We start from the raw sequence: 26,895 nt of genomic DNA on the forward strand, positions 1-26,895 counted from the left end.
TTCATTTTGCTCTTTGCGGTTGGTTACATACTCACATTTAACATTTTCTGCAAGGTGATTTACATTATTTTGCTAATAGTTTCCCGTTTCTCCTTTTACAATGTGTCTACCTGCTTCTCCCTTTCTTGTGATTTTTGTTAGTTTGTTATTCACTTAGCAAAAAAACAACCTTAAGCAACTGCAAAAACAGGTTATAAAAGGGTCATGCCCTTAGACACATTTCTGTTCTGTCAGTAGTATATTTTACATGCATTTATATGCCAATATAAAGTCAAATATATCTTTTAGTTCTTGTGACAAAACTTGTGAGGGATTCTGGAAATGCTTAGGCTTGTATGACATTTTCATCTGTTGATCTCACAGCACTTTGCAAAGGCAGGTAAGAACCATTCTCCCAATTTTACAGATGAGGAAACTGAAGTACAGGGAGATGAAGTAGCTTGCCCAGTGTCACCCAGCAGACCAGGTACGGAGCCAGGAACAGACCCCAGCTCTCCTGAATCTCAGTCCAATGTTCTTTCCTTTAATCCAACAATTCTCAAACTGTAGGTCAGGACCCCAAAGTGGGTTGCAACCCGATTTAATGGGGTCGCCAGGGCTGGCATTACACTTACTAACTGGGGACCGGGATCAAAGCCCAAGCCTCACTGCCCAGGGCCAAAACTTAATCATGAGCCCCACCACCAAGGTCCGAAGCTGAAGGCCAAGTGTTTTAGCCCTGGGTGGCAGGGCTCAGGTTACAGGCCCCTTGCCTGGGGCTGAAAGCCTTGAGCTTTGGCTTTGTCTCTCCCAACCACCCCCTGGTGCGACAGGACTCAGGCAGGCTCAGGCTTCAGTCCCCCCTCCTGGGGTCATGTAGTAAGTTTTGTTGTCAGAAGGGGGTCAAAGAACAATGAAGTGTGAGAACCCCTGCTGTAAGCCACACTGTCTGGCACAAGTGACATATTGTCATTGAAGTCAATGACAAGATTCCCAAGGCTCAGAAGTGACTCTACCTGAAATAAAGTGTATGATGCTACTCCTTAGAACTAGGAAGGATACAGAAAAACAGATGAAAATATAAAGAGAGACAACAAAAATGATATAAAGACTGAAAATTGACAAAAGAGTTAAAACTGAGGGAAATAATGTATATAGTTCAGAAAAGAGAAGACTTGAGGGACATATAGTGACTGGATATTTCAATTTATATTCTAGAATATAGATGAAAGAAGAGAAATATTTACAGTGTAAGTTGACAATAGGAATCGAAAGGAAAAGTTTGGTTATTATGTAACCTATCAGGGGGAAGGTCTTAACACCAAGAAAAATTGCGCGTTGTAAGAGATTTCAAAGGAAGCTGGTCAATGCACCATTATGGAAATATTTGAGAACAATATTGCCTGATAGGAAGGAAATAGTTGGGAGGTAAACTCATCTTGCACAATGATTAACTAGTAGTATTCCCAGACTACATTAAGGATGCAGCCATTAGGAGATAGCAGTACAAAAGGACTTGATTACAAGTAATTACATTTTGAAAAATTAAAGGAGTTAATAGGTAAAGCTTAATGGCTAGAGGTTCTATAAGATAACTGGACATGTGCATAAGATCCTGAGAGATACTGTAATCAAGGCAGAGCAGATAACTATCTCCGTACAAAATAAAATTAGGTAGTATGAGGGGAAAACTGGGTATACCAGCAGCTGCTTAAGGAGTGGAAGTGAAAAGTAAATTAAATCTAAAATAAAAAAGAGAGAATACAAAGTATGAACAGGTAGTAAAAGCAGCAAAGGACACTAAGGGAAAAATTAAGCAAGCAAAATGATGTCATACTAACTAGGGAATTGAAATGAAATAAGAAAAAGTTTATAAATATGTCAAGGTTAAAACAAATATTAAGGAAAATATATGACTGCTGTTAAGTTCAGATAATAGAAGACACAGAGAATGTTCTGAAATACTGGAGACTTATTTTGTTTTTTTGCATAAAGAATAAAGTAGGAAGCTGAGTGAAATACAGTAAATGTTAATGAAGACCTCAGAGATATTAGGGACACAGAATTTATAGGAGACAGTTAAAAAATACTTAGATAATTAAAATATATGAATCATCAGGGTCAGAAGATATTTGTCCAAGGGTCTTAAGAAATTGGCAGAGGAAATATTAGATCTATTGGCAATCCTCTCTGAGAATTTATATGGAAGACATGAGGGACTAGAGGACTAGCAAAAATGCAAAATAGTACCAAGATTCATTTCAGAGAGCAGGATTGCACTCTGGGTACACAGTCCCACTTTACTGATCTATTTTCACTAAACCCTCCCCATTGAGACAATCTGGTGCACCATCCCAGGAGGAAATTGGTAGCAACATTATTACCACTAGATAGCTACTGCCAGTAGTGTTGGGCTTGATGGTGCGGGACGAGAGTAGAGGATAGTATGCAGCAAAGGGAAAAGATTTATTGTACCAGAGACAGTGCCTCTCATCAGTAAGACAAGCAAGCATTACCTCCATCAAAGCCAGTTCAAACATCAAGAAGCCGGAGAAGCTATGGAGGAGGGCCTAATTACCTGCCCATAGCTAAGGGGAATGGGGGAAATTGTGACATGACCCTTTTAAAATAATTTTCTTTCTTCACATGCCTTTGTTTACTGCACACCCTGCTCAGAATACTGAATTATTAATTTACTCATGGGCTTATTTAAGTTTTCACAAACATTAACAAATGTGTTTCATAACTCCCCAGTGAAATGAGGGAGTATTATCCCGATTTTACAGATGGGGAGCTAAGGCACAAACAGATTCGGGTCAGACGTATCTGATAATTTTAGATGCCCAATGTGAGACATCCAGGACCTGATTTTTCAGAGCACTTAACATTATGTAGCACTTTATATATTCAAAGCACAGCTCCCAGTGACTTCAATTGTAGATATGAGTGTTTAGCACTTCTGCATGTCAAACTGTAGGGTCCCAAATTCGGCACCCAAATGAGGATACACCAATATTATTGAATATTTGTGATGAGTTTGGTTTAAGTGACTTGTTGAGCATCGCATAGGAGCTCTCTGGCAGAGACAGGGATATAGCCCCATTATCTAGGGTAGCATGCAATAACCTTAACCATGAAACTATCCTTTCTCTTCCTGGAGTCTCCTGCCTCATTCACTACACACCTTCCAACTTCTGCAAGAAATGAGGCAAGGGTCCGACAAGTCACAGTCTCCTTTATTACATAATCCTGATTCATCTTCAGAGTAGATCTAGTCTGTACCCTGATTGAGGCAAGGGTCCAGTGGGGAAAAAATAGTATGTGATCATGTAATTAGACTGTAGTATAATGTATACACACAACCAGGCTGAATTAATGCTGCACAAGCAACCTTAATTCTAGTGTGGTAGCCATGTTAGTCTGTATCAGCAAAAACAATGAGAAGTCCTTGTGGCACTTTAGAGACTAACAAATTTATTTTGTGGGCTAAAACCCACTTCATCAGATGCATGGAGTAGAACATACAGTAGGAAGATATATATACACAGCATATGAAAAGATGGGAGTTGCCTTACCAAGTGGGGGTCAGTGCTAACAAGCCAATTCAATTAAGTTGGAAGTAGGCAATTCTCAACAGTTGACAAGGAGTGGAAATCAGTTTTGTAGTGTTAATGAGGCCAATGTAAACAAGGTGGCCCATTTCAAACAGTTGACAAGAAGGTGTGAGTAGTTAGCAAGGGGAAATCAGTTTTTATAAAAACAATGAGGAGTACTTGTGGCACCTTAGAGACTAACAAATAAATTTAGTTTTTGTAGTGACCCATCCACTCCCAGTCTTTGTTCAGGCCTAATTTGATGGTGTCCAGTTTCAAATTAATTCCAGTTCTGCAGTTTCTCATTGGAGTCTGTTTTTGAAGTATTTTTGTTGAAGAATTGCCACTTTTAAGTCTGTTGTTGATTGACCAGGGAGATTGAAGTGTTCTCCTACTGATTTTTGAATGTTATAATACTTGACATCAGATTTGAGTCCATTTATTCTTTTGCATAGAGACTGTCCGGTTTGGCCAATGTACATGGCAGAGCAGCATTGCTGGCACATAATGGCATATATCACATTGGTAGATGTGCAGGTCAATGTGCCCCAATGGTGTGGCTGATGTGGTTATGTCCTATGATGATGTCCCTTGAATAGATATGCGGACATAGTTGGCACCGGGTTTGTTGCAGGGTTTGGTTCCTCAGTTAGTGTTTTTGTTGTGTGGTGTATAGTTGCTGGTGAGTATTTGCTTCAGGTTGGTGGGCTGTCTGTAAGTGAGGACTGGCCTGTCTCCCAAGATCTGTGAGAGTGAGGGATCATCCTTCAGGATAGCTTGTAGATTCTTGATGATGCGCTGGAGAGGTTTTAGTTGGGGGCTGTAGGTGACAGCTAGTGGTGTTCTGTTACTTTCTTTGTCGGGTCTGCCCTGTAGTAGGTGACTTCTGGGTACCCTTCTGGCTCTGTCAGTCTGTTTCTTCACTTCACCAGGTGAATACTGTAGTTTTAAGAACATTTAATAGAGATCCTGTAGGCGTTTGTGTCTGTCTGAGGGATTGGACAAATTCGGTTGTATCTTAGAGCTTGGCTGTAGACAATGGATCGTGTGGTGTGGTCTGGATGAAAGCTGGAGGCATGTAGGTAAATATAGCGGTCAGTAGGTTTCCGGTATAGGGTGGTGTTTATGTGACTATTGCTTATTAGCATTGTAGTGTCCAGGAAGCGGATCTCTTGTGTGGACTTGTCCAGGCTGAGGTTGATGGTGGGGTGAAAATTGTTGAAATCCTGGTGGATTTCAAAAATACTAACCCTGCAACAGACCCCAGTGCCAGCTATGTCCGCATATCTATTCAAGGGACACCATCAAAGGACATAACCACATCAGCCACACCATCAGGGGCACTACTTCCAACTTAACTGAATTGGCTTGTTAGCACTTGTCATAAATATAAAGGGAAGGGTAAATCCCTTTAAAATCCCTGCTGCCCAGAGAAAAAATCCTCTCACCTGTAAAGGGTTAAGAAGCTAGGATAACATCGCTGGCACCTGACCAAAATGACCAATGAGGAGACAAGATACTTTCAAAAGCTGGGGGGGAGGGAAAAACAAAGGGTCTGTCTGTATGATGCTTTTGCCGGGGACAGAACAAGAATGGAGTCTTAGAATTTAGTAAGTAATCTAGCTAGATATGTGTTAGATTATGATTTCTTTAAATGGCTGAGAAATTAAGCTGTACTGAATAGAATGAATATTCCTGTCTGTGTGTCTTTTTGTAACTTAAGGTTTTGCCTAGAGGGATTCTCAATGTTTTGAATCTAATTACCCTGTAAGGTATATACCATCCTGATTTTACAGAGGTGATTCTTTTTTTACTTTTTACTTCTATTAAAATCCTTCTTTTCAGAAACGGAATGCTTTTTCATTGTTGTTAAGATCCAAGGGTTTGGGTCTGTGGTCACCTATGCAAATTGGTGAGGATTTTTACCAAACCTTCACCAGTAAGTGGGGTGTAAGGGTTGGGAGGATTTTGGGGGGAAAGGCGTTTCCAAACAATGCTTTCCTAATAAAAATAAACCCAGATAAACATTTGGTGGTGGCAGTGGAAGTCCAAGGGCAAAGGGTAAAATAGTTTGTACCTTGGGGAAGTTTTAACCTAAGCTGGTAAAAGTAAGCTTAGGAGGTTTTCATGCAGGTCCCCACATCTGTACCTTAGAGTTCAGAGTGGGGAAGGAACCTTGACAGCACTTAATTGAATTGGCTCGTTAGCACTGACCCCCTCCCTTGGTAAGGCAACTCCCATCTTTTCATATGCTGTGTATTTATACCTCCCTACTGTATGTTCCACCCCATGCATCTGATGAAGTGGCTTTTAGCCCACAGAAGCTTATGCCCAAATAAATTAGTTACTCTCTAAAGTGCCACAAGGACTCTTCATTGTTTTTGCTTAATTCTAGCATTTCCTAACTTGAAAGCTTGACTTTGCAATCTTTATAATGCTCTTTTAATTTATTTTTGTGTGACATTAACTAGATTTTTAAAAAAGCAAACTAAAAAAACCCCAGATATTTCATCATGTGGCATCATATTGCGACCTACAGCATTCATAACCAGGGCTGGAGCCTTTAGATCCACTACACAGACTTCCACCACTTGAGCTAACAGAATAATGAATAGCATTAGTAGGTTGTCATCTTTCATGTGGACCAGCACTAAAGGAGGAGGAGACGCATTGCCAATGTGGTTCACAGTTATTTGCTGACAGTAGAGGAATGGTTGAGACTCAGGAATCTTGGGTTCTATTCCATGCTCTGGAGGGGCGTGTGCTCTAGGAATCACAGACCTTTGTGTCTGTTATCCCAAAGCTTGAGCCGTTCTGTCCCATCCCGTCCAACGTAACCCTAACGCAGTCCTGTTGCTTCCCCATCCAAGTCTCATTATCCTTTCCTTCCCAGTCTTAGTCTCCCCTCCTCAGACTTCTCTTCCAAGTCCCAGTCTCCTTGCCCAGCCACTTACTCTCCCACTCTTGGTTCCTTGTCCAATTCCAAGTATCCCATTCTCTCTCTGCCCCCATTTCATGTCTAAATGCCCAGTCATTTCCAGTCCCCCCTCTTCCTGGCTCTTCATCCAGTCTCTCTCTCCCCCCATCCAGCTTCCACCCTGCCCCTTTTTTCCACCTCACACTGGCTCCCTTTTCCCTCCTCAGGCTCCTCCTCTCTCTCTCTCTCTCTCTCCCTCTCCCAGTCTCCTTATTCAGGCAGTCCCAGTCAACCCTCTTTCCCCCAGCAATTTGTCTGATCTCAGTGTCCCTCCTTCTCAACTGGTTCCCAGTCTCCACCACCCACATTTCCCTCACCAGCTCTGAATCCCAGTCTCCTTGCCCAATCAATCCCACTGCTCTCCTTGGCTCCTAGTCTCCCCATAATTGCCCCTATCGGAGATTGAGGCCAGGGGTATGTTTATACTTTGAATTGGGGGTGTACTGTAGTTCCCAGTTCAAGGACATATACTCACTCTAGATCTGATCAAGCAAGTGCACTAAAACTACCGGATAGCCACAGCAGTGCAAGTGATAGGAAGGGCCAGCTGCCCTGAGTATACACCCGTCTGAGATGCTAGGCATGTACATAGGGCAGCTAGCCCCTTTGACTATTTGCACTGCCACAGCTAAACTCTAATTGCAGCACACTAGCTTGATCAGAGCTCACGTGGTACATGGGATCCCTGCTCTCAGTTCCAGTGCCTGGCTCCACCCTGGCCTGGAAAAGCAATTACAGGGTAAACTGTCTTCATTTCTTTTCGCTGGGGCTAAAGCATGCTCAGTCACTCTGAAGGAACAGCGCATATGAAGTCCTGTCAACACTAGGCATTGTGAGAGGCTGGAGCATGCTCAGTCAGGATGAAATCTACAGAGATTTTAGTTTTTAAAACTGCATGTGGTCTCTACTGAGCATTTGTGAATTGATTTTTTTAAAAGGCTTATAACTTGGCCAAATTTGCACAGATTTTCACAAGAAAAGCAAAGGCATATCCCTGACACAAAAGTCAACTCCTGCCAAATTTCTAGTTCCTGCTTCAAAACACAGCAATGCTAGGGCATTTCAAAGAAAAGATCTCAAGAATTAAAATGGGCAAAACAATGTATTTTTTCCTCACTTCATTCTCTGCAATGGCTAGATCATGACGGCTGAAATTTCCTCCCCTCAAAAAGGTCAGCCTGAAGCAGATGCCTAGCATAGAAAATGTCAGCCCAAACAGTTAAAGTTTGGCAATATTATAAGCACCTGTAAACAAGGTCTGACAATGGGAAGAAGGAGCAATCTTAATAATAGGTGGTGCTACCAAACCTTCCTTTAATTTAACTCAAAATTATCTGGGTACCCAATCTTATTAATATTCATCCTCCCTCTGCCATTTCTTTTAATTGATTTTCTGACTGGCAAAGCCCCAGAGTCAAATTCACAGCTGGTAAATTCATTTGGCTTCACTAGTGTTGCACCTGCTTATACCACAAGTGGCCAGTTTGACCTCCAGTCTTTTACTTAATCCACTTTTGATGGTAGTATAGTTTCAAGAAACAAGTAATGCAAACAAGTTAGCAAATAATTAAAGAACCTGAATTTTGCAAAGAATTATTTATGTATTCTTACCATTGAGACTTATTAGAGTTCCTCATATAACTCCAGTTAGTGTACAGGTGAGATACCATCTCTTAACAACAATAAATTGTATTTCTCTTATTTTGTATCTTCTGAAGCTGATGCTAAATATAACTGTTGATAACATCTAACCCCATGTCTCAGTTGAAATCACAAGTTCCAGACCTTTATTAATAGTCTTTCATGCAGTACGGTATTGAGTTATTGAAATCCAAGCAGACTATCTTTACCATTTTTATTCATGTCAGCTCCTCAGAGAAGTTAATCACATTTATTATATACAACTTCCCCTGCTTTAAAGTTGTGTTAACAGTCTTTGACTGGACAGTATCAATTCAAAAGTTATTATTTTGACTCCAACAAAAAATCTAGATGTGAGTTAGGCAGTACCAGAAAAAACAAGGATCTCATCAGGAACAGCTTGGAGGAATAAGTTCAGTGCAAATACAAATGCCATAATAACAGATGCAAAACCTTGAGATGTAGCTTCACTGCTGCAATGATCAATACCTCCCACAAAACACCTTTCAAGATCCATGGGTCCTATATATGCTTATCACAACATGGGGTGTACCTCATCCAGTGCACTAAATGCCCCCCCAACAACTACGTGGGTTACATAAGACAATCACTACACTCTCAAATGAACTCACACATAAAAAAGATAAAAGACAAAACTGCCATGTTACCCATGGATGAACACTTCAAAAAGCGATCTGACCTCTCATTCTTCATCCTCAAAGGAAACCGGCACAACACCACACCTTCAAAAGATGATCCTGGGAGCTTAAATTCATAACTTTGTCAGAAATTAAAAACCACGGACTCAGTAAAGACACTGGGTTTATGGCTTATTGCAACAGTCTATCACCTACTAATGCTCCTTTGTCCTACAACTTCAGAGGTGTTATCTGCCTACTTCACCTCAAATGGTCTCTTACAATAGTGGTTCTCAACCAGGGGTACTCAGAGATCTTCCAGGGGGTATATCAACTCATCCAGATATTCACCTAGTTTTACAACAGGCTACATAAAAAGCAATAGTGAAGTCAGTACAAACTAAAATTTCATAAAGACAATGACTTGTGTATACTGCTCTATATACTATACACTGAAGTGTAAGTATAATATTTGTATTCCAATTGATTGATTTTATTATTATACAGTAAAAATGAAAAAGTATTTTCCAGTAATAGTGTGTCTGGGACACTTGTATTTTTATGTCTGATTTTGTAAGCAAGTAGTGTTTAAGTGAGGTAAAACTTGAGGGTATGCAACACAAATCAGACTCCTGAAAGGGGTACAGTTGTCTGGAAAGGTTCAGCGCCACTGTCTTACAACATGCTAACTCCTCATGCTAAACAATCTGATCCACCTTGTATTTAGCTGTGACACTCTGAGTACCTTTCCTAGACCTGAAGAAAAGCTCTGTGTAAGCTTGAAAGCTTGTTGCTCTCACCAGCAGAAGTTAGTCCAGTAAAATATATTACCTCATTCACCTTGTCTCTCTCATTGTTAGGTTTATATGTTAACAGTATGTTGATGTTAACAGTGAACACACTTCTCAGTCTGTCTGCTGTCTCCAGACAACACTTCAGTAGATACGTGTGATTCATGTTTTCAAGATTTTCTTCACTAACATGAGGGCACAAAATTGTATATTACCTCTTGGATTTTCCTCTTCAAATCTCCATTATAATGGCAAGCCTTTAGGGAAGAATAGACGGGCTGTGAGGATGTAGGATATCTCCAGGTTATGTAAGGTATGAAACATGAGAGAAAGTGATAAATGCCTTTTAGGGGATGAGAAATTACTGAGAATAGAATTCTTGAATTGGAGGGAACTTTTCTTTTATTCACCAGCAGTGAAGGACTAAGTCAGTCATGACACATGTATGTAATTTGCACAGCAGCATAAAAAGTCATGTCAGGTAGTTAATTTCTCAAACTTCCAAGTGCCTGAGCTGCTCGCATAGGGGAGGAGGGCCCCACTTGTATTGCAAATGACTGAGGTATTAGTAGTGACTGCTGTTTTCATGGTATATCTAAGATACAGGAAATATGTGTAAAGGGGTGAAAAATTGAATACTGTGCGGTTGTGAATGAAGGGGGAAATGTGGACAGAATGAGGGGTTAGACTAACTGAACCAGGTGTGGAAGCATGATTTGGATTGGGAAAAACTAAGTGCTGTAGGAAGAGAAGTAGATGTGGGAGTGGGGTGAGGGAATTGGAAGGGAGGAAAGAGTTTAGTATAATGGGCATGAGGCATGGCCAGGAGCCTAATCAGGTATTCCTTCTCACCTTTGAAAGTCAAAAGTTTTATTGCTGCTGGGCTAGATAATTAAAAGACTATGAAAAATCTGTTTTGATGCGTGTAATAGTTAATATACTGCATGGAATCAACTTTACAGCTTGTGATTTAGTTTGCTGTAGGTGATGCTATGCATGCCACTTGAAATTTTATTAAAAACAATGTCCCAGTGAAACAGTAATACTATAATCAGGGTCCAATTTGTAGAGGAATTTGCTGCAGAATTCACCCCTCACCTAGCCCTTGCCACAAAATTGTTTTCCAAAATCTAACCTTTCATTTTTAAATAAAGTAGTTCTCTGATTGGTGTATCCCATTCCAGGACTCGTTAAGCAAGTATATGTAATTTGCTTCCAATTCTTTCAGTATTTGGTATGGGCCAGATAGTGATAGATCAGTGAATTGGAGGGAGGAGCTTCCCCTGTTCCCTGCATACAGTAAGCATCGGCCTGCCTCAAAACATTTCCAGAGGGAACTGCTCCTTCTTTTAACCCTTGGATGTACATCATCCCAAAGAAGATGGGAAGGAGGCTGAGCCATGGCCCAGCCATCCTATGCCAGGGCAAAGAGCAGGCCTAGCAGAACAGGAGACAATGTTGCAAGCCTGAAGGGGTGCGATAGCTGCAAGTTCCCTCTGAGCACTGGAGGCCAACTGAGCCCCAGATAACCAGCAGAGCTGAGCAGTAACTATGTCCCTAATGATTATGGGCTCAGTGCTGCAATGCATTTAGCACTCAAGTCCCAGTTCCACAAAGCTGTTAGATAAAACAAGTTTAACTTTACTGACGGGTTTTAGAGCAATTTGTGTAGTGGGGGTGCTGACAGCCATTGACCCAAACTGTAAACCCTGTACATGATGGAAACCACTTCAAGTCAGGGGGTGCTGCTGCACCCCCAGCACCTCTAGTTCCAGCACCTATGTTTACTGATATCAATGGAACAACTCATGTGCTTAAAGCTGACCATATATTATGCACTTTGCTGGATCAAGATCTGAGAAGTAAGGATCAAACCTAATACAGAGAGAAGGCCAACTGGGCAGATCTCAGTACATTCTACAAGGCATGTATCTACCTTCCTGGTGTCTCCTCCTCCAATGGCTCCTAGTACAGTGATGTGGCCCATGCACCAGCCAAATGCTAATTAGTCTTGTTTTATCAGAATGTGGAAAGATAGTCTCAAAAATATTATCGGAGAACAATAGCACCGTATATCGACATAAAGCTCCTGGGATCATAAATATAAAGGGAAGGGTAAACACCTTTAAATCCCTCCTGGCCAGAGGAAAAACCCTTTCATCTGTAAAGGGTTAAGAAGCTAGGATAACCTCGCTGGCATCTGACCAAAATGACCAATGAGGAGACAAGATACTTTTAAAGCTGGAGCGGGGAAGAAACAAAGGCTCTCTCTGTCTGTGTGATGCTTTTGCCGGGAACAGAAAGAAATGGAGTCTTAGAATTTAGTAAGTAATCTAGCTAGATATGCATTAGATTCTGTTTTCTTTAAATGGCTGAGAAAACAAGCTGTGATGAATGGAATGTATATTCCTGTTTTTGTGTCTTTTTGTAACTTAAGGTTTTGCCTAGAGGGATTCTCTAGGTTTTGAATCTGATTACCCTGTAAGGTATTTACCATCCTGATTTTACAGAGGTGATTCTTTTACTTTTTCTTCTATTAAAATTATTCTTTTAAGAACCTGATTGCTTTTTTCATTGTTCTTGAGATCCAAGGGTTTGGGTCTGTGTTGACCTATGCAAATTGGTGAGGATTTTTATCAAGCCTTCCCCAGGATACGGGGTGTACGGTTTGGGAGGATTTTGGGGGGAAAGACATTTCCAAGCGAGCTCTTTCCCTGTTAGACGCTTGGTGGTGGCAGCAAAAAAGTCCAAGGGCAAAAGGTAAAATAGTTTGTTCCTTGGGGAAGTTTTAACCTAAGCTGGTAAAAATGAGCTTTGGGGGTTTTCATGCAGGTCCCCACATCTGTACCCTAGAGTTCAGAGTGGGGAAGGAACCTTGACAGGATCATATTACAGCAACCTTGTTGTTGCCACGGTAACTAGAGTGGGCCAGCAAAATGAGCTACTCAGCAGCTGAATTGGAAAGAATAAGAAAAACACAGCCCAGTTCCTATGTGAAATGAATTACAATAACAAGTAAATAAAGAAAAGAAAATTGTCAACCCTTAATCAAATGTTCTTATATTTTTAGAAAGAGTATGGAGGAAATAGAGATTATCTCCAATTACCCCTTGGGTTTCAGGAACATGGAACGTAAAATTTCTGCACACACCTTGAAAGTAAATCACACCAGATTGTATAACAGAAATCTCAGGAGTGTGCAATATTAGATGGCAGCTCATTCAATCATACTATGTGTTGTGTCTGCCTTTAGGAGCAAAGGCCCCGATTTTTAAAGGTATTTAGGTGTTGCTCGTGCTCAGCTTTGCAGCACCAAACTGATTTAGGAGCCTGAGTCCCTTCTGAAAATGAGACTTAGCCAAAATTGTGCTGGCTCCTAAGCCAAACTCAACATTTTTCCCATTGACTTTCAAGTAAATAAGAGACCACAATTCTCAGTTGTTTTGTGGCTGCTCTGTTGTGCTTGCAAATGTAATTGTCTTTAATTTCTGTTTATTTCTTTAATGTCAATGTTACAGATTACTATAGGCATAGCAAAATGTCCAGGAAACGTAATTAAACATGCTAAATCAACTATACTGCAAAAGCACACTTTTGTTTCTAATAATTCTCATTTTCAGAGTTAATTTATCAGATTGTTTTTAAAAGATGTAAACATAAAAGAAAAAAAATCAGTTCAGGTACTAAATTCCTTACTGATGCTTATTATTTTTAATATTATACTATGGAACTCAAATTTGAGCTAGCCACTTTTAATAAGATATAGTCCATGCCCCCAAAGAGTTTACCATTTAAGTCCTTGATCTTGTATTGTAATCATCACAAATGGACTGCTGCATCTCTGTGTATCACAGTGAGTTATCAGGATCAACGTTTTAGATCTGATACAACTGAGGATGACAAATTATAGCAAGGCCAGGAAGGACAAGTTTGATAAAAATAAAATGCAGTTATCTTAAGATGTGTGCGTGAGTAGTACTGTGGGACTTTTCTAGAAGTGACGGGTGGTTTAAGTTTATTACAGACATACTAGTCTCATCTTTATAGTTGAATTCCATTTTTCACTTAAAGCAGGGATTCAACATCTTTATGTGTGAAAAATACAGCGTTTTCTACCCAAACTTACAGCACTTACTTCTGAACTAAAAAATATTTTTTCTGAGAATGTACATGTTAATTAGTTTAACTTAAAATTATTTTAAAATGGGTCCTTTAAGGAATTTAGCATTTAATTCAACATCTTTTCCTTTGTCTCCAATTACCTTAATTATGTAATAATACAGACTCTTCAAAATTAGTTAAAATTAATTGAAATCTTGTGCATAATCTACATTTGAAGAAATTAGGCTGTAATTAAACTAAATCATTAATAATTGTTATAGCTAATTATTGTGATTATATAGATTACATGTAGGTTTAGATCAACAGTTCAGGTAATTCTTAAGTGAGTCACTGTGACATCAAAAATAATTAATCATTTCTTTATAGATAATCTACATAGAACAATTCTGTTGTTTGTAATGAGGAAGAAGTGTCAACAGTTCTCACTGGTTGATTACTTGGTCCAACTGTCACTTCCGTTTGAAGGTTTCTGGTTGATGATAGTTTGGGCATCTGTCCTTGAAAGGCTCCTGATGGCATTGCTGCCTCAGCTCCTGTGAAGCAACTTTGTGGGGGAAACCCTTAAAGTGCAGACAGATTGGGACTCAGGAGCTACTTGACTCCTCTCATCCTCCCTTTCACATAATGCTGACCTCACCAACATAGCCTTCTCAAACAATAAATTATCTGCAATTGTAGGGCCGGATTTATTAGTAAACATAGGTTGCTTGGATTTGTTCTACTAGTGAAAAACACCTAGAAAAACAGTTTAATTAGTCAGTGCACACTGGCTGCTTTGCACGGCATTGTATACAGGTGAAAATGCCATGAAAAATATTTTTTTTAAAAAGCGAATGTTGGTACTACATTTCTTTAAACTGTTAAAAATATTGCCTGGTAACATGCTCTTCAGGTTTCTTGTTTAGTGTTCATGTATGAATTTTTAAGAAATAGGAAATTCCAAGACAGAAAACTACAGTAAGTTGAAGTTAAGGTAGAGAGTATGTATCAGTATTGGTAACTTAAGGGTACAAGAATTACAGATATGTTGTAATTATTCCCAAGACAAAAAATTACAAAACCAGGAAAGTCCAAGTTAAGATTACACTTAAAAGAAATCCAAACGTATTGAGTTATAGAATTGTACATTTAAGTCACTTGAAAAACCTTAACCTTCCCAGTAGTGACAGCATGGAGGAATTTTTTTTGAAAAAATCTGGTGTCTTTATTAATTAATTTAATCTAATTTAGGACCACAAATGTTAAAATGCCTTAATCATAATCAAATGGTTATTGCTTAGCATATTAAATCCATTTTTCCTCCATCCACATTTTACATACATTTCACAACGTGACGCGTGTGCATTTATCGTTGCCTCAAGATTTCTTTCTAGGCTTGTAATAGCACTGAGGACATTTTTATAGACTTATATCAGATGGAACTCAGTTAACAAAGATAGAACAAGAGTAAGACCAAAAAGCTTCTGCAGGTGATCTACACCCATCCACCCAATCACTATCATCCATCAATTTATATAATTCTTTTTTTAACCCAGTTTTGTTTTGGCCTTCACAACATCTCCTGGAAACGAGTTCCACAGGTTTACTGTGCATTGTGTGAAGTACTTCCGGCTTCCTGTTAATTTAATTGGGTGACCCCTGGTTCATGTGTTTCATGAAGCCGTAAATAACACTTCCTTATTCATTTTTTCTCCACACCATTTATGATTTTATAGACCTCTAAAATATCCCAATATCCCAATCCTTTAGTCGTCATCTCTTTTCTAATCTAAAGAGTCCCAGTCTTTTTAATTTTTCCTTATATACAAGCTGTTCTATGCTCCTAATCATTTTTGTTGCCCTTCTCTGCACATTTTCCAATACTAATATATCTTTTTTTGAGATGAGAAGACCAGAAGTACACACTGTATTCAAGGTGTGAGCATACCATGGATTTATATAGTGGCATTATGATATTTTCTGTCCTATTTTCCATCCCTTTCCTAATGGTTCCTAAAGTTCTGTTTCCTTTTTAGACTGCTGCTGCACATTGAATGGATATTTTCAGGGTACTAACCACGATGACTCTGTCTTGAGTGGCAACAGCTAATTGAGACCCCCATAATTTTGTATGTGTAGTTGGTATTATGTTTTCCATTGTGTATTACTTTGCCCTATCAGCATTATATTTCATGTATCATTTGCTTGCCCAGTCACTCAATTTAGTGAGATCCCTTTGCAACTCTTCTCAGTCAGCTTTGGACTTAATTATCATGAGTAATTTAATATCTTCTGCAAATTTTGCCATCTAGTTGTTTGTCCCCTTTTTCAGATCATTTATGAGTATATTGAACAGCACAAGTCCCAGTACAGATCCTTGGGGGATCCTGCTATTTACCTCTTTCCATTGTGAAAACTGACCATTTATTCTTACCCTTTGTTTCCTATTTTTTAACCAGTTACTGATCCATGGAAGGTCCTTCCCTCTTATACCATAATAGCTTAGTTTGTTTAAGAACTTTTGGTGAGAGACCTCATCAATGGCTTTCTGAAAGTCCAAGTACATTATAGCAACTGGATTACCTTTGTCCACATGTTTGTTGGCGCCCTCAGAGCATTGTAATAAACTGGTGAGGTATGATTTCCCTTTACAAAAGCTGTGTTGGCTGTCCCCCAACATATCCTTTTTATGTATGTATCTGATAATTTTTTTCTTTACTATAGTTTCAACCAATTGCCTGGTACTGAAATTAGGTTTACCATCCTGTAATTGCCAGGATCACCTCTAGAGCCTTTTTTAAAAATAGGTATTACATTAGCTATCTTCCAGTACAGAGTCTGTTTTCAGCAATAGGCTACATACCATAGTTAGTATTTCTGCAATTTCATAGTGGGCATATTGTTTAAAAGGAATCTTGAACCTTTTTATTTTGTGTTTAAAGTGAATAAAGACTGTCTACAAACCTAGAAATCTTTTGCTTAGTGTGGATATTAGAGTATCTTTGAGCTGTTTTGTGCATAAGTTTTTGTGCCATTACTGACAGAGATGGTGCTCTATTGCAACTCTACTGACCTATTCAAAGTAAATTTCTCTTTATAGGGCATATGCATATATTATATCCATATATATCATCCCTGGAATAAAGCCATATTTGGAATGGCTATATTAACCATGGGTAGAGAATGTCATAATTGATATATATGGGTATGTGATGGGGTATATTCAGCCTTTGCAGCTCCTTGTTACGGGCCCACAGTCCTACTACACCCCACCCGCAGAGGAAAAGAGCAGAGAACGAAAGTCCTCCAAGCTTGCCTAGAGGACTCTCCAGAGTGGCTATTTTTGAAACAAGAGAGACCTGGTCCTCCAAGGGATAGAGGGCCTAGCAACAGCCAGTCAGGGCCCTGCTGCCCTGACCTTAGCAGTTCAGTTCCTGGCTGCAAGCAGAGTGACATGGAATGGTATGCCTCTCTTGCCAAAGGAACTTGAAGGATAGACAGAGTTTGTTTTCTGGCTGCATTTTGTATAGCTGGGTTTGTAGGGAGAGGGAGGATCTAAGAACCTTAATGCTGAGATGAGGGTGAAACTAAAAGGGCTGGGTAGGAAAATGCCAGGAGAGGAGCCCCTCTGGACCTAGGCTGGTTACTGGAGGTTCCATCATGGTTGGCACCTACCCTCCTATCATGCAGCAGCACACCAGAAATACCAAAGAGAAGAGGTTAGGCAGACCCTACCAACAACCTGGTGGTATGTTTTCACTGTGGGAAGCCGGGGCACTTCAGTCAGTCATGTCATGTCGTGGAGTATGATTTCCTAGATTGTGGGATTACAGAACTGTGCAACAGCTTGGATCTCAATTTTGATCTGTGCCATAAGGCATATGTAGCCCAAGTTGAAATCGGGGGGGAGGGCACTGTCCAGATTGTGGACTCAAAGTGTTCCCTCACATTGATTCAAGAGGCCTTGCTCAAACCTAACACCTTTCAATATGACAACAGTGTGAAGGTGACATATGTACATAGAGTTGTCCACTCCTATCCTACAGGTTAGTTGCAACTGAAGGTCAGTGACTACAAACCAAAAACCCATACCTTTAATAGATATGCCCTTTGAAAGGATAGGGATTGATATTGTGGGTCCCCTAGAAAATAGCTGCATGGGGACAATATATTGGTCATGGTGAACTGTGACACACAATACCCAGAAGCGGTCCCTGTGTGCTCAGTAATGGCACATTCTGTAGTGAGGAAACTGCTACAGCTTTTCGTTTGGGTAGGCACACCCACTGAGATCCTCACAGATCAAAGGATGAACTTTATGTCCTGATTATGAAGGGAAACATGAGCACTCCTAAATGTTAAAGCCCTCTAGACCTCCAGAAAGGTTTAATCGAACCGTGAAAAACATGTTAAAAAAATTGTATCTATAGAGAACCCTTACAATTGGGTCCAAGTCCTGACATACTGGTATGAGAGGTGCTGCAGGCATCAACAGGTTTTTCTCCTTTTGATTTACTTTATGGTGGAAAACCCCAGGGAATCCTGCACCTGTTCAAGGGGACATGGGAGAAGCAGCCTTCCCAAGACCAAAATGAAGTCCAATACCTGGTACAGATGCATGAACAACTAGTTGTTCTTCAAATAATGTCCCTATGGGTACTCCACTCTCAGTGCGCATACACGCCTTGTGCCTCAGATGAGAGATTTTAGGTAGCAGTGTCCATTCAGCTTGCACCTATGCCCCATGCAGCCCAGTGCTCAGCAGCGTGGCTATAGAGAACTGTGCAGGCAAAACACACTCAGTTCCTTCTCAATTGCCTCAGCCTGAGACGGAGCCTCAAAAGTGTCCAAGTTGAGCTTACTTCAACTGTATTTTTTCTCTTATCTACTAGTCAGTTAGTACGTAGTGTTATTTTTCCATTTTTTATATATATGTGTATATATATATATATATATATATATAGTGACAGAGCTCTGTCCTTGCCTCCATGGGTCCCGCATTTCCTGGCGGATTTTGCTAGCCTCAGAGGCTCACTGTGACCCTCCACATAACCCTTCTTTCTCTAGAGACAAGGGTCACAGTGCACTGAGCCATTTTCATCATAAGCCAGCGAGGGAGGTGAGGAGAAGTTATCCTTCCTTGCACAGTCTCTGTTGTCTCCCAGTCTCAGTGATTAATCAGGGGACAAAGGTGGGGGGGGGGAGCCCGGGCCCACCCTCTACTCTGGGCTCCAGCCCAGGGACCCTAATAGTATCAGCTATGGTAGCTGACCTTTTAGAAACATGACATGTACAATTCCCTAGGCTACTTCCCCCACAGCAGCCCTCACTTCCTCAAGCTCCACTCCACCCTTACCTCAGGGCTTCCTTCCTTGTGCCTGATATGGTGTGTACTACTCAGCCTCTCCAACAGCGCAACTTCCTCCCACAGCTCCTGACATGCATACCCACCTGACTAACTGGGAGGCTTTTAACCAGTTTCAGCCAGCCCCTGATTGGCTTCAGGTGTCCCAATCAACCTAGCATTCTCCCTGCCTTCTGGAAAGTTCTTAATTGGCCCCAGGCATCTTAACTGACCTTGGGCACCTGCCATTTCACTTATCCTGGTACCAAGGATTTGTTTAGCCTGGAGCTAATATATCTATCTCCCACTACTTTTCTATAGCCATCTGGCCTTGCCCCGTCACAATATATATATATATATATATATATATATATATATATACTGAGAGAGACATACTAGTTTAGCATAAGGACTGTTGTCCTTTTGTGTCCCTTTTCCCCCTCAGAGGAACTTAAACACTGTGAGGGCATGCCCAGTTCTGATTTTAAGCACTGCCTTTCATGCCAGAAGGTAACACTGGTGAATGATTGACACTCCCAATGTGTCCGTTGCCTTGTGGAGTCACATGTTTCCCAAAAGTGTAACTTCTGCCTGGCATTAAAATCGAGAGTCAGAAAGAACTGGAAATTTAAGCTTTGTCTACTGATGACTGAGAGTTTGTGCTGACCGGCTTCTGACCCCAGCCATGAGACGCACCCCAGCCGTGGGACCCACCCCATACAACAGTCTCTGAGCAAGTCAATTGCCTCAGCTTCCTCAGTGCAGCACTCCCCTAGAGCTTCAAAGAAGAAATCTCTGAAATCTTCTCAAAAGGACTCTCGGAGGTAAGCTTCAAGTTCTCTAGGGAGAGAATCTTCTTAAAGAGACAGTCTCCAGTTCAGATGACCATTTTGGCACCTCCCGATCTTCCACTGTGTACTCACAAAGCTGCAGGTTCCTCAGATACTGTGAGCACCAGCAAGCCCAAGGATTCTAAGGGTCCTGACTCTGGAATATCGAGCAGCAGTCTGGTACTGCGAGATTAGCAATCAAGTGGTACTTGTGCCCAAACCAGAAGGCACAACCAAGTTCTGTGTGGATTTCAGGGGCTTGGATGTGGCCACAGAATTTTGCACTTATCCCAGGTCCCAAGTTGACAAACTGTTTACCAGCATGGAAAAGCAAGGTATGTTACAACACTGGATTTGACGAAAGGATATTGGCAAATACCCTTTTCAGCTGACTCCTGGGGAAAAAACAGCTTTTTCCACCTTTTTAGGGCTGTTCCATTTTATAACCATGCCCTTTGGGTTAAAAGGGACACCAGCCACCTTTCAGCTTCTTATGGACCATGTGCTTCTTCACCCCAGGCAATTTGCAGCTGCCTATCTGGATAATGTGGTAATCTTCAGTGAAGACTGGCAATCACATGTGGGGCATACAATGTCTGTACTGCATTCACTGAAGGAGGTTGGAGTCATGGCAAACTTGAAGAAATTTAAATTTGGCATCCAGGAGACCTTGGCTATCTGGTAGGGATTATCATCAGTTTATTCCCCATTTTGCGACATTAGCCACACCATTGACAGATCTTATCAAGATGTCGGTACCGAAAACAGTATTGTGGACCCAGGAATGTTGAACTATTTTTTTAAAAAAAGACATTTTGTGTCTGTACCTGGTGCTCCAATGTCCAATACCTTTTATTTTACACACCATAGACTTTGGAACAATACTGTCTTAGAACTTTCAAGGGACAGAACATCCAATCCTGTAGGAAGCTCCAACAATGCAAGACCAAGTATTCCACCATAAAAAGAGAATGCTTGGCCATACACTGGGCAGTGGTGGCACTATGCTATTACCTCTTGGGAGCCCCATTTGAACTATTCATGGACCACACTCCCTTGAAGTAGATACAGAAGATGAAAAATACCAACTCACGGATTACACAGTGGTAGCTGGCACTTCAACCTTATGTCTTTAAATGATGGTATCACCCAGGAGTCCAACATGCGATCACAGATTTTTTTTCCCAAACAGGAGTGTGATAAATGAGTGGATAGCTCCCTTTTGGGGACACCAAGCCAGCCAGTTAACTACAAAATCCCTGTTAGTAGCTGTTCTTTACTTGCTTTACCTGTAAAAGGGTAACAAGCCCCCAGGTAAAAGGAAAGGAGTGGGTACCTGACCAAAAGAGCCAACGGCAGGGCTTGATCTTTTTAACACTGGGAAAAAACTTCCCTTTGTCTGTCTGTTGCGGTTCTCTGGAGAGTGGAGACACAGAGCAGCAATGCTGTAAGCAGCTTTAAGCCAGGTATGGTCACAGATCATCAATTCATACCTCTAACCTACTTATCTGAAGCCTCAGATATGTAAGTAAATTAGGGAATGTCTAGAAAGATGCGATTAGGGTTATTTCTTTTATTTCTTATTGGATTGTGGACTCCTCTGTGCTAACCCCAGATGTTTTTGTTTGCTTGTAACCTTTAAGCTGAACCTCAAGAGAGCGATCTTGATGCTTAATTTTTTTAATTGTTTCTTTTAAGATCTAGAAAAAAGCCTAAGTTCCAAATGTATTTCCTTTCTTTTGGAGTTTAATAAAATTTACCTTTTTAAAGAACAGGATTGGATTTTTGTGTCCCTAAGAGGTTTGTGTATGTTGTTTAATTAGCTGGTGGCAAAGGCTGATTTCCTTTGGGTCTTTTTCCAGCTCTCCCCGGGAAGGTAGGTGAGGGTACCCCACAGGAAGGGATTCCCAAGTGTTTCTTCCTGGGTTCTAAAAAGAAGCGGGGGGCAGCTACTAACTACACCAGGGGTTCTCAAACTTCATTGCACCACAACCCCCTTCTAACAACAAAAATCACTACACAACCCCAGGAGGGGGGATGGAAGCCTGAGCCTGCCTGAGCCCTGCTACCCTAGGTGGGGGAGGGCCAAGGCTAGAACTCCACTACCCCAGGTGGGGGGCCCAAAGCCAAAGACCAATGCCTTCAGCTGTAGGCAGGGGACCTGTAACCTGAGCACCGTTGCCCAGGACTGAAGTTGTCAGGCTTCAGCCCTAGGAGGTGGGGCTTGGGTTTCTGCCTCGGGCCCCAGTAAATCTAAGCCAGCCCTGGTGACCCCGATAAAACGGGGTCTTGACCCACAGTTTGAGAACCACTGTACTACACCCTGCCCAAAGAAGCAGCAAGCTGAGAGGAAAAGAGCAGTGAAGGTGCGTCCTCCAAACTTTTCTAGAGAGGAGTCTCTAGATCAGCCATTTTGGAAACCACAGAGACCTGGTCCTCCCAGGGCTAGAGAATCAGGATCACAAGAAGGGCATTTGGGACCAAAGGTAAGAGCAGGGGCAAACCTGAGTCTGGGAGTAGTGGAGGAGTTCATAGTGAGGTTCCAGGCCAGGGTCAATACCAAGGGTCAGAGTCTGAGTCAGATTTCAGGATCTGACTCAGGAGATGAAGTCCAAATCAAGCTGAGGTCAAAGCCAGGAGTCTGGAAGCAGGAATGGTTGTGGCAGCTATGGGAGATCTTCACTGTTGCCTGTTCGCTTCCTGGGATGCCCTTTGGGTTTAGGTAGGGTGGGGAGCCAACCAAGAGCAATGAGGCTGCTGCCTGTCAGACCTCTTGAGACAGGATTTCCCATAGTCTGTCTCCACACCAGGTCATGGGCAACGGAGAGTAAGCTGGTTATGGCTGCCATTGAGTGGCAGCATGGAGACATCTGCTGCCTGGCAGCTGTGTAAGCCTGGGTTCTAGACCTGCTGAGCCTTTTATTGAGAGTGTAGCAACAATTAATCAGGGCCCTGCTGGCCTAAATGAAAGAAGCTGCATGGCCTTAGCAGGTCAGTTGCAGGCTGGGGCCAGAGGGGCAAAGGAACTTGAAGGATAACTAGAGTTTGTTTGGCTGCATTTTACCTAGTTGGGTATTCAGGAAGAGAGAGGACCTAAGAACCTTAACCCTGAGATAAGGGTTCATTCAGACTTTGTGAATGAGTTCATTCAGACTTTGTGACTTGCTGGGGGGTCAAGCCACTAAAGACCCACCAAAGCCAGTTGGTAGCCTACAGGGGGCATCAGAGGGAGAAAAGGACTGTGAGCATTTAAGAGGTGAGTGCCCTGTTACAAGATCATCCCAAATGAATGCAAGTAAAATATTTATACTACACTGTCATGCCATTTGTTTATTACTTATTTACAGAAACTATTTTAGAATTTGAAGCGGGAATTAATATGATTTTTCATACCTCTCCTTTTGAAAAGCCAGATTCTCCATCACTGACCATATTTAAATCAGGATTGGATGCTTTTCTAAAAGTTGAGCTTCAGGAATTTTGGGGAGAAAGTTTGATGGCCTGTGTTATGCTAGATAATAACAATAGTCCCTTCTGGCCTTGGAATCTCTGTACAGAATTGCTATCCAGAATTCATATGCAAGACCTCCCCTTTGTCTTCAAATTCTGATCTGTTATACCTGGGTAATTCCACTGAAGACAATTGGGTTGCACAGGTGTAATTAAGGCATAATCTGAGGCTAGACATGGGACTGCCAAAAATCAGCATTTCAAACCTGATTAGACAGAAAAGCAACCTCATAGGAAAGGCTGTTCTCATAAGATTTCCAGCTCAGGTGCTGATTTAATGTAAATATCCAAGCCTTATGAGGTTCATCCATCACTAATAATGCATATTCAGTGTGTTCATAGAAATACTACACTAAGTCATGAGTAAGTAATGTGTTTGCTTTATTGATGTGTTAGCAGCTTTGCTTGAAACAAGTACTTCCTTCCAATACTGATTCACATGCAAAAAGTGTTTGTTGAAGGAAAACTCAGCATAATATGAAAAATATTTGATAACTACTTAAATAACTAATTTTACAAGTCTTACAATGTAATGTAAAAGAATAATTATCAAACAGGAAATTGCCATCTTGATAGTTTGATGCAGATTAGGCCTGAAGGAAAAAGTGCACTGTTTGAAAGTTTATTGTAAAGTGAGTTTTATGTTTTTAATCTTTGGATGGTTTATTAGCAGTGTTTTATCTTAACTGTTAAATTAACTGAAGAAATATTTTTAAAATGAGTAGACTTTAACTTACAAAAGCTTTAAAGCATGCTGGGCCAGATCCTTAGCTGGTGTAGATCACCATAGTTCTATTAAAGTCAATCACAAGGAAATACATTAAAGGGAATGAGGTTATATTAATGTAGAACTGGAATAAGAGAGATCTAAATCTGGCCCACTACAAGCAGTCTTCACAGATCTTTCCTACTTCAATTCAAAGCTGAAAGAATTTGCTAAGGACTATAGAACAGACTTAAGAAACCTACAGCATCAAAGCCTTTGGTGTTTTCATTAAAGGTGGAGCAAATAACAATACCAATAGTTAAGGTTGCCCTCAAGTGATTGCATATGTCTATTCCAGTGTAGATGTGTGCACGTCTTGTGCACAGTTGTCGGATCGCTTTTTCCAAGTAGTACCCACTGGAGCAGCTTGAGCACCCTCTGTTGCCACACACCTCTGCATGCTAGTATAAGGACAGAGCCGCCTTGATACCCCTCAGTTCCTTCTTACAGCCAGTGATGGTTGTTGGAGCAGTTCCAGTCCTCTATCGCAAGTTTATTTTCCTCACACTTGTATATAGTCTTTTTGTCGTTTAGTAGTTAGTTAGATATAGAGTATAGTCAGTGTTAGTGATAGGTTTCAGTTTTTAAGTGCTTTTTGGACCAAATTTGATTCTTGGTTCCAAGACTAGGAGCGGAGCCATGCCTCACTCTCAGGGTTTCAAGTCCTGCTGGTTGTGTGTCAGACCTATGCCGATCAGTGACCCACACTCTAGCTGCCTAAAATGTTTGGGGGAGTCCCGCATCAGTGACAAGTGTCACATTTATAGAGGGTTTAAACCTTGCTCTAAAGAACATAGAGCAGTGAGACTTAAGTGTCCCCTTATGGAGGTGGCACTTTGCCCTCTATCAGAGCAATTTGGTTCAGAGCATACTCTGAGTGCGGCACCATCAATACTGAGTGCACCTCCTGAGATGTCTTCAGCACCTCATTTGGTGTCCCCAGTACTAAAGAATAGATACAAATCTTCTAAGCACCTGGTACCTTTGGTACAAAGGACGTCTAGAGGCAAGGTTTCTGGGAGGGACTCTGAGGCGAAGTTTTCCCCCAGAGAATTGCTCTGCTACAAAGTGGGGGTTCATTGACTCTGGAACCTGTGTAGGGTCTGTTGAGGTCAACCCCTGAAGTTGCTGTATGCCAGACTCATGACCCAATTCCAGTACAGAAAATTGCGGAGGTATATGTTGCTGCCAGAGAATTGTTTAACCTTTTGGTACCAGCATTCTTGGTGTGCAGGAAGGCTTTCAGTTGGTATCAGCTACTGTAATTTCTACACCAGCTCCACAACAGCATACAGTACCAATGCCACTTTCAGTACCTGAAAGCCTGGAACATTCCACGGGCAAGCCACTGTTAATATCCCCTGGGTTTGGCTCACCTATCTCCTGTCCACATGGGTTCTGCTCCACTGTTATCAGAGTGATCTTTGTCAGTTTCTGAAGTGGGGTCTTTTGTGTCCCATACAGAAGGGAAGCTTACCCTCCATCAGAGTCTTGAGGTCCCTGGCTGTCACAGCAGCCTTAAGGTCCCTGGATGTCACAGCAGTTCTATGTACTGTGTTATACAGGAGGTCAGACTAATGATCACACTGGTTCTTTCTAGCCTTGGAATCTGTATACTATGTATGCCAAGTTTAATTCACTTTTGGGAGTTGAGGGTGCTCTTCAGGCATGTAGATGAGTGGCCTCTTGGCTCCTGGTGGTGGCCACCAGGTAGGCCTGCACGCATCCCCTCACCTCAATTTGCCTTCTTGGATCCCCAAATAAATGCCACAAGTGGTTTTTCCAGTCCGGGCACAATAACCCTACTTAGAGTCTGATTTATTAACTTTAAGTTCAAAACTAAACTCAAAGGTCTTCCCTCCTTCCTTCAGCTGGGTACAGCTCTAACTCCCCTGTTCTGGTCAGAATCCTCCTCACTTAGCAGGCTATTCCAAACCCTTCCTAGCTGGAGCAATTTCCCTGGTCTCAGGGTCTTCCCTACATTCTCTGAAGTCTCAGTACAACCTCTTGAGTTTCCCACTTGCTGCAATCACCTTTTGCTCTTTATAAGAAATGCCTGACTCAGATGGAGCTCATTCTGTGATCAGGGTTTGCTTTGCCCCAGCCTCTCCAGTCCAACAGCAAGCCACCTTGTTACAAGGCATTTTACTAACATATTACTAAATAATTCTATCTACCTGCTTCCACTGTGTTGATCTTACTGTATGTGATGTTTTTTCTGACTTGAGGAAGAAAGGATATCATGTATGGGGCAGGGGGAAGAGAAACAGATGAGGCACTGTATGCATATAGTTAAATTTTATAATTACATCCCTGTCCTCAATCAAATGACAGGAGGGGGTAGAGGAGAAAGATTCACTTATGGGATTTGTTTTTAGTGGGAACTGTAGTTTCTCCATTGGCAGTTCGGCCAGCGCACTAGTAAGTGTCCATGAGTTCAAGGTCCTTTCACATTTTATAGACCTGGAAATCAATGCAATCATCAGTAATTTATTATTCTTGTCATACTATATGTTAAATAAAGTTATTTTCTTTTAAACACAGTTTAAGGGTTTGTTTCAGGATTGTTTCAGATTTGAATATCTCCTTTTTCAGGGAAGCAATGTAATGGAAGATCAGGATCTGTTGGAAATAGGAATTCTTAACTCTGGACACAGGCAAAGAATTCTACAGGCAATCCAGCTCCTTCCAAAGGTACAGTTTCTTTTATTATCTGGATACCAGT

The 26,895-nt window shown here is 41.3% G+C and overlaps 1 protein-coding gene across 7 annotated transcripts in view; it reads left to right on the top strand.

Moving 5' to 3' along the window:
- Positions 1-26,895, top strand: part of ANKS1B (ankyrin repeat and sterile alpha motif domain containing 1B) — a 754,152-nt gene that overhangs the window by 446,970 nt on the left and 280,287 nt on the right. For 6 of the 7 annotated variants that reach the window (XM_084617338.1, XM_084617337.1, XM_084617336.1 and 3 more), the window contains one exon: positions 26,766-26,864. In XM_084617338.1, the coding sequence (XP_084473464.1) occupies positions 26,766-26,864 (99 nt within the window). Of the gene's footprint in view, positions 1-11,897; positions 11,944-26,765; positions 26,865-26,895 lie in introns of those variants that run through there. The other variant, XM_084617342.1, reaches the window with a different exon arrangement.

The sequence above is a fragment of the Lepidochelys olivacea genome (genome assembly GCF_965140295.1).
Source record: "Lepidochelys olivacea isolate rLepOli2 genome assembly, chromosome: 1".
NCBI classification, from domain to species: Eukaryota; Metazoa; Chordata; order Testudines; family Cheloniidae; genus Lepidochelys; species Lepidochelys olivacea.